Here is a 14,186-nt window from a genome sequence, read left to right on the forward strand (position 1 = left end):
GGGACAAAAAAAAAAAGAAGCATTTTGAGTTGTTTGGTCCTGTTCATTGTATCTTTCATTCTGAAGGTGTACGGATGCTGGACGGAGACGTGACAGACATGGTAGAAGCAAAGTCTCTAAGCCTTAATCCCCAGCACATCCACATCTACAGTGCCAGCTGGGGGCCGGATGACGACGGTAAGACTGTGGATGGACCTGCTTCTCTAGCACGTCAGGCCTTTGAGAACGGCATCAGAATGGTAGGTTGGCATCAAAGTGCATCTCCTAGATCTGCTCTCGTGTGCAAGTGTAAAGATACACGCGCCCGGTATGTGTAAGTGCACAGCACGGGCAAGAGGAAAGGATTCTGAAGGAAAGAAGAAAAGCTTCTTTTGTGTAAAACTAAAAATGCATTTTCCTTCTATAGTGACCTGACGGTCAGTCCTTCCTGAAGTATCAGCTCTGTTCATTTTCAACTGGAATACATCATCCTCAGTGTTCTTTAAAACTGCTCTGAGGTAATGATGTAATTCTGCAAGAAAAAATAAGACTGAAAAATGCTACTTTGCACAGCAGTGCCAAGTCATCAAATCTGAATTGCAATGAAATTTTAAAGCAAAAGCCTTGACTGTTTTTCCTTCTTCCTTCCTTTTCTTCATTACTTTGTTTTGCTTGATTTCTTAATGGAAGTTTGATGATTTTAATAGGGAGTTGGGGGCTAAAAAAAAGTCTACACCCATGTTTCTTTCAGCGTTATGTCTGGTCTCAGAGAATTTACACCTTATTTATAACTTACATATACATGTCTCTACAAGTCTGTGCTATTATGTTTTCTCTGTGATATAGGCCAAAGATCTTCAATAATACAACACACTAAATCCCAAACACCCCTATATGAAAAAATCGAAGACCTTTTCAGTTTTCGTTAATAATTTACTGTCAAACAAATTAGACCACAGAAGGAAATGAGTAGCTAGAGGAACTTTTGATGTCAGAGGCCAGTTTTCAGTTCTTCCTTTTACCCTTCTGCCTGTTAAATGGCTCAGGGAATTCCTCATCTTCCAGTGCTCACACCTCTTTCCACTATATAGTACTGGTGGAAAGGATTTTAAAGCTTTGCAATTGAAGGTCTGAACATTATTTTGAATGCAGCAGGAGACTTGCTTGTTCAGTGGTGGGTGGCTCTAGGATCAGAAAAGAGAGGATCAATAAAAAACATTTGTTTAAAGAGCCTGAAACTGTTGGACCAAAGTGGAACTGGGACACAGTTACTGGAACGTGGTAACACTGTGCAGCAAGATTGGAAAGTGTAGCTATTATGAAGTCAATAAGTGTTTTAACCAGGTATGCTAAGAATGATTTTAGCAAACTATAGCTAACATTCAGCCTGGAAGATTTGTGCCGCGTGTAAGAGACAGTGTCTGCCACTGAAAGACTATATTAATTTAAGGTATACCATAAAAAGCAGTCGTAACAGCAAACGGGAACAATGAGTGCAGAGCGGTAATAGACGAAGTTACAAGAGCACCTGGTCAAGCTGATGCACTGTGTGCACAGTGCAGCATTTCAGGTGATTTACAGTATACTCGACTGTAAGTTGAATTTAGATACATCATAAAATTGATACCCAGTATCACCATAAACATCGCCTAGCAGCACAAGCCTAGGAGGTATGTATTCACCTTTAATCACAGCTGCATCCCTGGCTTATTTTGGTTTCCTTGATAAAGTTGCATAAATTTCTTGCTCTCACCCCCGTCCTCCCTGCCCCAAATGTGGATAATAATACATGCTCAACTACCAAGCAGGTAAGTTATGAAGAGCAACTACTGAAATACTAAACTAACGACAGGGACTGTGGGCTTCCTATGCTACGTGATGTTAAAGACATGTCTCTCAAACTCAGTTCTGTGAATGCTTTACTAAACATGCAGGCACAGACCGCTGCCTTCCTTTCACTTGGTCATCCTTTCACTTGGTCATATGATGACCATTTGGTGTGGAGCTGCAGATTTATGCTTTTGCTTGTTGTACATTATGTAACATGTGAAGCCTAGCATAACAAAATACTCAAGCATGTACTTAACTTCACCCTGCGAGAAATTCCAGGGGCTTAGCAGTTAAACACATTTAGGGACACTGATAGATTCTGCCCCAGAGAGCTCTGCTGTATTTAGTAATCATTATTAAAATAGTTATTGAAGTGCTTTTAAAACAATATAACAAGTATGTAGAAGGCCAAATGCATCTCCATTACTGCTTCCCATGCATCATCACTCCTCCTTTCAGATGGAATATCAGCGCTACCCGTCACCCAACTGGAGTTTACTACTGTTTGACAGTGACCACAGAGAAGAAAAACAATAAAGTGATGAAGGGGACCCTAATGGAACTGCAGGATGAGGGGAACTTGAACAAAATAAGTTTTATGTTTAAAAATACATGTGTTAGTTTAAATGTCATATTTTATGTAGGTAAGACAATCATGAAAAGTTCAGCCCAAATTTCTGTACCAGAAGAACTCAGCCATTTCCTCACTGAAATCTCAAACTGGGGATAAATCCGGTATAAATCAAGAATGTGGAATAATTTGCCAAGAGCATGGATCTTGCCTACAAGCATTATTGTTCCACTGTTGTTATTATAGCTGTAATATGAGAGGATACCCTACAGAACCCAGATGAATTTCATTTTACCAGCACATTGTTCTATATTTTTAGTAACTACCAGTATATAGTGGAAACATAGTATTTAATTTTGAAATTCTGAGGTGGTCTTTTTTCTGATAACAATGCAGAAAGAGAGTTTCGTATATTTTTCCAAGAAATAGTAGAAGTCATATTTGATGCAAGTAAAATTATTATTATTTTTACAATTTAGCTTATATTTCATTTTATCAACTTTTTGTTCTGCCCCAAGTTGCCCATGCAGAGTTGAGTAGATCTAAATATTTCCATATATTTGGAAATTTTGTCTCACTCTGACTATGAAAGCTTTTTCATTTCTACTAAGGAAATAAAAGTTCTCTTTAAAACTTACATAAAATCATACTGATAAGAAATACAAAATGCTTAAGGTTAATCTCTAATTTTCATTCTTTAAAATGTAATATAGACTGAAAGATTGTAAATTTATGTCTCAATTACCTTTTTCTTTAATAGGCTTAGTTTCCAGTCCAAAAATTACTTCAAGATTAACCTATTCTTGTTCTTTTTAATAAATCATGCCTTTCTGTCTTCAGATAAAGGTACTTTTTCTATATTTCCTTACATTGTCATAAGACGTCATTTTAAAAGATGAGGCAAATGGGAGAAGAAAAGACAAATGTGCCAAAATATTCCTAAAATCAGATCATTGTCCAAGGTAATGACTAGATATTCAGCCAAACATAGATTTCCCCAAGCAGTCACAGTAATTGTGCAAATAATAATAGGCAGACAGAAATGCTTATTATGTTGTGTACAGATCTTGACCTTTCTTTTTTAGAACTATTGAACTGAACAACAGTATTACAACTACTATAGCATCTGTGATGTAAATTAAAGTAACATTGGTACAGGAAAATTTGGCAAGACCTTTCAGATCTATACAAAGGTTCAAGATTGATATTCTTCATTTATTGTGCAAATACACACACAACTGGATATTACTTTTTAAAAATGGGACAGCAAAGGGAAAGGTCAAGATTTTTTAAAAGCATCTGAAAAGGAAATTATGTTCCTTGTTGAATTAGGAAAATCAAAGGTGGTGCTGAATAATAACTTTGATTAGTATATAATTAAACTGAATTATCACTTCTTTTTATTATACTCATGAAGTAAAAATGAAATGGATGCAACAGCCACAGTTTCTTATTCAGTTTGCTGAGAGACTGGGATCCATGAAAAAAATGCCTGGTTTATCTTTAGCACATATTTTTCCAATTAACAGCTCATGCAGGGTGCTTTAGAACTATTATTATTTTTAAATCTGCTGAGCTAATATGATTACTCCTTCCAAATCCTCCAGAAAATAAAAAAGATAAATGACTGTACAGTTTTTTCTGTAGAGTCCCACAGAGACAGCACATGCCATGAATTGAAATAGACAAATCTATTTAAAGAAAGGATACTGAGTAATAACTGAGTTTATGAAATGACAACCTAACCCACAAGTTAAATATGCTTTAAAAATTCTGCCCAGGATCAAGGTAAAGGAAGAGGAAACCAATTTTTAAACCTGTCTCAAGTACCATGATTTTCTGTCATCTTTAGGGTATTTTGTTTAATTCTATTAAATTTGCATACTTGAGTTCAAAGAGAAACCTTGGAGACTTTGCTATCAAACAATTTCTATGCAAATATAAAAGCTCCCTTTATATCATTTTTCCAGTTGACAAGGTCCTTTTCTTGGAAATAGTGTAGTCATAAGGGTGGAAAATTCTAGAGGCTTGTGTTTTAAATACCAATGCATTAGAAGCTGTAGACCTAATAATCTTAAAAATAATTCCATTATAATCACGCAGAACTTTCCTGAGAAAAATCAAACGAAGGGCAGTATATCCAAAAGTAACATATTCAAGAAAAGATTAGGTATGCACTGTCACATTTCACCCTGTGTTCAAGAGCAGACTTAGCATTGCAAAACATGATTGTGGCCAAAGCATGTAATAAGACTGTGCTGAGTCTGGGACAAAAGGGAGAACACATAAGCCTTTCCTTGGTTCAGAAAGATAAAACCAAAGTACCATTACATTTTAAGATGACTGTCTGTATCTCACAGTCTATAAGCACAATGCTATAAGCACTTGAGAGACTTAGGCTCGCTGATTCATGGCTCTGTGATACAGCATTCAGACTAGTTCATTTCTATTCATACAAACAAGCCTGTTATTTTGGGATCAGTCTCAACATCATTTGGAGAGTAATGCATTTCAGATATTCTGACTTGTTCTTTCACTGCTGTTTGGCAAAGACCTAATAGTCAAGTTTCTGGATATATGACCCCTGTTGATATTTTATGTTGCAGGGTTTCAAAGAGCTGGTTATCTCACCTCTCCAAACGTCTCGCCAACTGCATGCTCTATGTTGTTTGTTCTGCAGTACCCATAAGGTAGTCCAAATCAGCGACAGGGCAGGTCATCCTTAATACAACCTAAAAGGCAGGGAAATCTACATGGAAAATTTTGGCTTTCTGCCTGCATCGGCACAGGGGCCTTCATCTCATTGCCATGACACCATTCTGTTTAGCAAGCTGGACAGAAGCCAAAATGTTTGATGGACATTAATGATCAGATGCTGTGTGGCTGAACCTCTTGTGAGAACTCGGCTTGGTGCCTTCCCTCCCATCATCACTGCCCCTTCTCATCTCTCTCGCTTCACCAACTTTGGCTGCAGAGTGTGTGTTCAAAGTGTTTGCTGGGAGCAGAAGGCTCTCTTGCAATCCCTAAACAAGCCTCCTACCCACATGCAAGAGAGAGAAAGGCAAGGGAAGAAAAGGGAAGGGAAGAAAAGGGAAGAGAAGAAAAGGGAAAGGAGAAAAGAAAGAAAAGGATTTAACATTTATTAATATTACTACTACTACTACTACTACTACTACTACTATATGCTTCTACTCCAAAAGTGGAAGAGATTGTTCATTTGCAAGTGTCCAGGCAAAGGTTTGCTGCCTGTGTTGTACCACAGATGTTTCTCTTAAATTTATTTTTCCTGTTATCACTCCTCTGCATCATTCTGAGTAGGATGTGTTGCCTGCACAAAGAGGAGTTATTCTGTTCTGCTTTGCCAGAGAATTGCACTATAAAAGTCAAAGACAGAAGTTACTGCAAGAAGACTTCCAGTCAAATGTGTCAAAATAGCTTCCAAAATGGCTGTCATTTTATACACTGAAATATTGTGATGCACGGAGGTTAAGACCAGATTTTTTAAACTGTGTATTGTGTTTGCTCACCTTGTACAGCTGCTGTTTGAGACTGAGTAACACCTATCTGTGTGTATGCGTATCTCAGGTCATATATAGATATGTTTTACATGCACAAGACCTCCTGCACATTTCTAATTAGTTGGCCAAAAACTACTTTTTGAAGATCAATCAGAAGAATTAGTGCTGTGCTTGGGGAAGGTCTCAGAAGACATGACTTCCAGTATGCTGATGTAACCTAATGTTAGGTCCTGGCATTTATCTGTTATATGATTTGCATATATACTGTTTATCCCTATTGCATCTATGATGTAACATCTGAACATGTGATGTTATAGTTACTTCAACATACTGAGTTAAACCTTGGGTGGCTCTGTACTACAGGTGGGTGCTGACTATGTACCAGAACTGGAAAAGTCGTATGGCATTTTAACATTGTAATTCTTCCTTCTGATGTCACGAGACATAGCATCATTAGCTTGAAACAATATTCGTAGTTCTAACATCAGAAAAGGTGATTATCATCTAGTCCTGGCCTTCTTCATAAGCCAGATCAGCAAAATTTCATCCAATTATTACGGCATCAATGTCCCTGTTTTCTTGATTCATCTATTATTTTGTTTTCTGTACATCTTTTGGGAAGAGCCAGTCTTGACTGAAACCTCTTATGTCCGTGGCTGTAGAAGCCACTAACAACCTTTACTATTGAAAATATATAGCTTATTACCCATCTAAACGTCTTTGTTTCCTTTCTACTGTAAAATGCCTCTTCTGCTATATTTATGGTGCATCTTATGGTGTTAGAAATCTCCACATGTAAGTAATTACAGATTTTGGCCAAGTGATCTCTTGGATAAATTAAATTGGAACATAGGGACATAAGACAGGAAATGACCACGTAGGTCATCCAGTACAGTTCTCTACTATCAGAGGCCTCATGTCCTATAAATACATTCAGTAATTTCTATTCTAGAATGAATTAGAATTTTTTTCCCCTCTATTTCTGTTGGGAGACTATTTCACAGCCATCACTAATCTATTGGTTAAAGACTTTCTTCTAAGTTACAGCCAGGTTTACTCATGTGCAGTTTTTTGCCCATTTGTTCCAGGGCCAAAATTGTGCTTCAGCTTAAATACCGTTTTTCCTTCCATTTTTCTTTCTGACATATTTATAGAACACAGTCCACTCTCAGATTTCATTTTGATGAGATAAACAAGCCACACTCATTAATTGCTTAAAAACTAGGCTGTCCATCTCCTTGCTCATCAGAGTGGTGCTTCTCTCCACATATTCCAGCCTGAATTCTTTTCTTGAATGCAAGTGATCGTAGTTACCAAATTCACTAACATGTTCTTTCTTTTTATGTCAAAATCACCTAATAACTTTGTTTCCCTGGCTCATCCTTAAAATACTCTACTCATAACTTCCTTAACCCCTGTGTTTCTCCAGCACAGGCCACATCATCTCTGGTGCAACCATTTCCACCTCCACCTCGCTGTTACATTAATCTTCATTTTCTTTTGTTCCATTACTGATTTCTTGGAGGGCTCATCACATGTTTTGTGGAAACCAGACTGACTGATTTTAATACATTTCTCTGCATAAAATAAGTTATCAGAGAAAAACTTAACAGATTTACCTGGAATTCTAAAGTGCGTGTTGCATTTTAGCCTGTTTCCATTAATGCTGGTGCCTCTTACTGTCCTTCAAAATCTGTTCTACAGCCTTAACAGTAATGTTTTGTATATTCAGTTTCCTTCTGTTAGTCAGAATTTCCAAACCACAGTTCATTCCTGTAGTTCTTTCTGAAACACTTTCTGTTTCCCGGCATTATTTTTTCAAGTGTGGATACCAGAATGAGGTATGGAAGTTGTAGCCTTCTCTATGCACGCATAGTACTGTTTCCCTATTCCCTGCAGATGTTCATATTCACCCTGCTTACCGATCCAAGGAGCAGACTAAATTTTAGGGCAGCTCATTGCTGGTTGGTTATCTGCCACGACCCTAAACTCCCTTCAGAGTCACTGCTTTCCAAGAGTTTGCCCACCTTCCTATATGTTTTACCAACAAGCTTAATTTCTAGGTCTTACTACCTTGCATTTGGCTGATATACATATCTCGGGATGCCTTAATGGCTTTACAAATGTGATTTATACTTGATATGATTTAGTTTTCTCCAGACTGAGATTGCCCAGCAAAAATCAGGTTAGGTGACAACCTTAACACATCATTAAGCTAATAATAATTCTTCGCTCTACAATTTGCACATAGTTAGCAACTTTCAGCATTCAGCCGAAGTAGAATTAGGGATATTGCCCTCCAGTAAATGAAACAGAGTTTAGGCTTAGTGATACCTGGATGAACTTTGATACTCTGCACTTTATTTTCTTTTGGAAATATATAAACAAATCTAACCTTAAAATGTGTCTCTATTGCTTTCTGTGAAAAGTGAGATTTTTCACAGACAGTCAACTTGTAGTACAAAAAAAAATGCAGAAAAAGAAATAATATACCAGAAATGGTCTTACATTACATTCAGTGGAATATACAAAACCTGAAAGGCAGGAAAATTTGGAATGAGAGTTACAGGAAAATATACCTCAAAATGTCCAGTTTCCTTACAATGTCACAAAGTGTACTGGAAACCAGAACTGTTTAGTTACCTCATCCCATCTCACACATATATGGAAACTGTTGTAACAAGCCAGAATAGCATTACTGCTTTTGGAGTTGTTGTCAAAAGTGGCCTCTGGTTTTGGGTGCCCAGCCTGAAACAGGTGATATATTTGAACGTAAAAACCCACACCATTCTTGTTGTGGGGTAAATCTTAATTTGGAAAGCCAATACTGAAAAGTCTCTTTGGCAAATGGATCTCTTTCCATACACTTCAGTATATACATTTCAGACAGTGCATTTTTGAAACACGAATCTGGTTACTTTGTATGGGCAAATCACATATCCACTTTACTCATATACTTGAACAATAGCAGAATCTATGTATTTCTGTGTGTCCTGTGGGAAAAAACAGATTTGTGAAAGGCTAGTTGCTGGAAGTTTGGCGTCAAAAGTTTTCTGTGCATAGAATTTAACATAAGTATAAGGCACAAAACTGTGAGGGCAATGATTTTGCACACAGCCTAAGTGCGTTGTTTCCTCCTAAACAAATGCCATGGGAGATAAAACACACAAAGCGATTATCGCAGTCCTCACTCTGCACAGGTAGAAGCGGAGCAGCCTTATTTTCCTGCTCATCTACTGAAAAGAGCTAAATTTGCAGAAAATTTGAGGTTCTTTGTTGAACCTCAGAAGTTCGACAGACATCTCAAAATGTGAAGTTTTCAATAAGGAAGAGTCTGACGTAAGTAGTGAAACAACAACTATGTGAATCTGGTGGCCATGGACTCCTCTCTAGAGTGTTTAATCAGACGGTAGCGTAAAGGTGACAAGAACTGCCTGAACCCGCTCCATAGAATGGGTGTTAGTGTGTGAAGTCCATCCTGTATCCAGTCCTAACACAGATATCTTTCTTGTGCACTGCCTATTTACTTTGGCTTTGCATGCAGAGACAATTTCACCTATCATTAACTAGAGACTCTCTGTGCAAGAGAAATTTTGGAAAACCCAGCTCTTGTTTTATCACAGGTGTTTACAATATGCAGCTTGCTTTATCCCCGTAACGATATAGACAACAACAACAATAGTAATAATAATATGGAGAGATAGCCTGAACCAGAACTGCGATTCATGCAGCCCTGAAGCTGACTCTATTTTGTTTAGGAAAATGAGAAATTCATTCCAGCATTCCACAGGTTCAGATTTCAGGTTTCAGCCAACACTTCTTTTGGTTGCACTTTAAGCACTAATTATAGCTCTGTGGGGAATATCTTGGAGCTGTTTAAGCTGTTGTTCTAGTGAAGAGTAAAATAAAAAATACACCACATGCAAGGATGCATGTTGAAATGTTCCACTGATATATCCCAATAATTATTGTGTTAATGCATGGGTGCTTGCGGTTATTCAATATGTTATTTTTTTTATGCACATGTGAAAGTATTTTCACGCTTCAGTATTTTAAAAGTATCATATCCTATGAGCTAATAAAATAGATTTTTCCTTCTTTTTGTCATGATTAATTATTTTGTCTTTCCTTTTCTTAACTAAGAAGCTGGTTCAGAAGTAGCCAAAAAGTTTAACTTTATTAGCAACAACTTGCCTTTTCAACGATATAAGGTAATCGTTGCTTTTTGTAAGTAGTGACAGATTTTTGCATTGTGTATGTATTGTGCGTATGCCCGTTCCAGCACTAGGAAATATTTTCTTGACTTCCTAGTTTGCCTAAGAGTAAAAACATGGCTGCTAATATAAAAACACAGGATTTAATTTTTAGACAGTCCCTCAAACATGTGTCTTTATGTACACCTGTTATTACTTATTTCTTCATAGATATCATAGGTGCACATTTTTAATGAATTGATGCACAAATGTGAATTTTTCTGAGAGCATGGGTACCTCAATAGAATTAATGGCCTCAGAAATTTCTCCATTTGTTCATGAATTTTTGCTTTTAATACCCAAGGAGGCTGTTTTAATAAAAAATAATGTTTGGCTACCTTCTGATAGCACTTCAGAATTGCTGGCTTGGACTCTCAGCTTACCATTATCTGTTTTGGAGAGAGGCCTGCTTTCAAATGAGAGTGTTGAGCAGTCTACAGAAAAGTCTTTTAAGGGTGGTGTGCCAGACTATTTTTCATTCCCAGATTAGAGGTTAAGTGGACTGGTAGAAACTCAGCAGGAGCTGGGAGATGCTGCTTTTCAAAAGCAAAATGCTGCCAGTCAGCAGATTGGCAGCACTGTGCCTCTACACAGGGCAGTGGCGTCCAGCTCCCAGGGAGCACAAAAATCTGTGGAAGCTGGAAGCAAGGAGATGCTGCCTCTCACAGGTTCATCTCTCAGGATGCTGTGATCCTTGGTGCCTGACCCTACAGTGGCTGTACTGTGCTGCACTCAAAATCATGCCTGCATAATAGTTTTTTTAGATCTCCGGAGTGCTGACCTCTGCTCTGCACATTCAGTTATGAACATTTCCTCTTTAGGAATTAGGTTTTAAGGAAGAGGTCATACCATGGGCTATTTTTTCCAGCTTCCACATCAGGATCAATTTCACTTCCCGGCAGTAGTTTTCGTTCTTGGAAGCATTAAGTAATTTTGGAACAGTATTGGGGAGAATAGAGGAAATTAAATGTTTAGGCTCTAGGTGTGGATAGAGTGTCCCACCTTCTCTTTCCATTTTATATTTTCATCATTTTTTTTCTGCTCATGAGTGTGGGATTTCTAGCATATTGGTGCCAAATTACCTCTCCCTGGCTGCACCCCTGTACCTCCAACTACTCCAGGTCAGTGGTTCTGTCCTCTGCCTTTCCTGCTCCTCCACATTTACTTCCCTGTCCCTTGATAAATTTGATCACTTCTATAGCGGCAGCAACTCACCCCACAGGCAGGGAGGGTTATTGGGGCATTCGATTCCTGGGCAGGAAAACATCAGGATTCACAGGCTGGATTAAGACTGCTTGACTTGTAAAGCAGTGAATGAATGTACAGTCTAAACTTTGTAAAATAGTGTGAATAAATCTTGCTCCACTGGCTCAGACTACATCTTGTGGATGGAAACTGTTTTTATTAGATGGAAGTGTGCTGGAAGCAACTTGAAAGTATGTGGGGCTGCTGGTTGTCTTAGATGCGTGTGTGAAGACCTCTACCTTATAATGGTTCCTGCCAGTACCGCTAAGGCATTCACTCATAAAGATATGGTTTATATGTACACACACACACACACACACGCACGCACGCACTTGGAGCGGGGGATGTTCTTTTAATAGTGTTAGGAAATTCTGCAGATGTCATTACGAGCATGTCCATACTGGCTCTGGTTCTTGGCAGACTAACCCTTCCGTGCTGTTGAACTGGAAAAAAAAGAGCTTTCATATCACTTACCCTGCTTGTAACTTGCTGACCAAGGAAAAGGAGGCACTAGCAGAAAAAAAGTGGGAATGCCCCAAGATTCTTGTGCCATGCTTTTACAGGTGCCATTTCTGCCTTGGGGCCTTTTTTGTCAATGACCTGAGTCTGTTTCATTCAAGGTCAGCTGTGTGTTGAGCACATTGGCTTTGCCCAGAAAATGTGCTAGAAAATTGGACTGTGACTAGGTCAATAGCAAGTCTTAGTTGTCAATGAAAGACTTTTTCTTTTCCACAATGGAACACTTGGTTATTTTTTTTAATTATCTGACATTTTATGCAATTTAAGAAAGTAGGCAAAACAAAAGGAGAACTTTTCATAATGGTCTGACGTGTGCACTGACAAGCACAAGTGCAGTTATGGACACCTTGCTGAGTTTGTATGAGGGAGTCAGTAGCTATCATTGCAAATGGAAGAGCAGAAACAACACTGTGCCTAGAGGGAGAGGTAATGCATTTTTAACATCATGGGACAAGCACTAAGCATACTTTGCTGCACACCCGTTCCACCCTGGTCTATGCCTCTGCTATAGCTCACTAACTCTTTTAGTTTTGCTCAAGTTGTACCCATATGGTTTGTAAATGCACCTTTGCTTTTGAGTAATAAATGACACATGGCTCCTTTGGCAGCTCAAGGCTTGACTTTTCATCTTGACACCCTTGGGCATCTGGCAGATGACAGATGATAGATTTAGACAAACAGTCAAAGCTACAGAGTGCCTTGCATGTGTGTTTATCTTAACTTTGTAACACGGTCCAAATGTTATTTAACTTTATGTATTTAAAGGAAACCAATTGGGAATGGCATTCACATACAGTAGGACAGCTGATGCTGTTGCTCTAATTACTTGTTTGGTATAGTTACTAGCAAGTTTATAATTTCCTGAGCATGACTGGGTCTATTGAATTAAAGCAGGGTGTTTGGAAACAGGGAGAAAGAGGAAACCAAATGGTAGTTTAACAATAGGCAGTAAATGTAAACCAGAACTTATTTACTTGACACATTATTTTAGTCAGGTTGAATTTAGTTTGGGGGTTTGCTTATTTTTTGTTTTTTTAAGGCTGCCGTTTGCTTTGCCAAATAGCTTCTAGGAACAAGATCTTTAGCATGTTTTCTAGACTGAAGATAATGCTGTTGTTTTCTGTGAAATGCTGAGTTGTTAAATGTGCAGTATTGCAATGCGTTAGAGGAATGGGAATTCTTTCTTTGTATGTATTAGAAAATACTCTTTTCCTTTAGTCAGTGCACCTGGTACTTAATTTTTTTATTGTGATAACAGAGATGTCGATGCTTTATATATTTGCAGGAGATATTAGTTTTGAAGAAATTTTTGTTATTATTTGTTTACAAAAAAATTAGCATGGAAAGGTAAATTTGGGTGCAAATGGCTGTTATTTTTAAAGCCCTGTCATTACTATTAAAATCTAAATTGGTGTTTAGTATTTTTAAACACTGCAATACAGAATTTCTAACATCCATTGGCATGTTTTCATCAGGACTACATTTTGTGCCCCAAAATGTATTCACGTATCTGTTTCTGCAGCTCATTTTTCATTATTAGTACAGCAGCATAAGTATGCATCTAAAGAAATATAGACACATTCTCTGTGCAGAGAAGCTAATAATTCAAGGGTTGGTCCTGCAAAATTTACACAAAGTACAGCCCTGCCCTTCTGTGAAAAGGTTTTTGTTGCATGAGTGGGACAAATCATGTTATACTGCTGTTTGCAGACAAAACCTGCTGATGATGACAGCAGAAAAATGACAGGTGGACTGTTATTGATAGGATATTTTCTTGTATGCCTATGTTTTTGAGAATTTCTTTTTACAAAACTTTTTTTTTTTTAAGTGAAAGAGACTTTTAGACAAAATATTAAAACATTTAGATTGCATTTTTCTCCTCCTTGGATCTGTGGTTTGATTACCCTGAATTCTCATTTCTTCTCTCTTGGTTGTACTGGTGGGTTACTCTGAATTTCCCATGGGGTATTGAATTGGCCAAATGTAGTTACATAACACTGTGCTCTTGAGAAACACATGTGAAGAAGAAAAATGCAAAATTCTTCAGATAGCAGATACTTGTGAAAATTCATCAAAAAAAGGTTTTGGTGGAATATTTTGACATGTTCTGGATGTAGAAGTGTGTCTGTATGATATGTGTTTTTCTGTGTATTCTGCCTGCCTATACATATATTAACATTGTTGGGGTGTGTGTGTATGTAGAAGAGAGAAGTTGGTTTTTAAGGGCAATGTAGGACCAGACAGGAATCTGTACATGACTCTGAAACAAAT

At 37.8% G+C, this 14,186-nt stretch overlaps 1 protein-coding gene across 2 annotated transcripts in view; it reads left to right on the forward strand.

Moving 5' to 3' along the window:
• Nucleotides 1–14,186, forward strand: part of PCSK5 (proprotein convertase subtilisin/kexin type 5) — a 271,155-nt gene that overhangs the window by 108,784 nt on the left and 148,185 nt on the right. For both annotated transcript variants that reach the window (XM_019473650.1, XM_019473649.1), the window contains exon 7: nucleotides 67–239. In XM_019473650.1, coding sequence (XP_019329195.1) covers nucleotides 67–239 — 173 coding nt within the window. The remainder of the gene's footprint in view (nucleotides 1–66; nucleotides 240–14,186) is intronic.

The sequence above is a fragment of the Aptenodytes forsteri genome, unplaced genomic scaffold (genome assembly GCF_000699145.1).
Source record: "Aptenodytes forsteri isolate BGI_AS27 unplaced genomic scaffold, ASM69914v1 Scaffold151, whole genome shotgun sequence".
In the NCBI taxonomy this organism is placed as follows: domain Eukaryota; kingdom Metazoa; phylum Chordata; class Aves; order Sphenisciformes; family Spheniscidae; genus Aptenodytes; species Aptenodytes forsteri.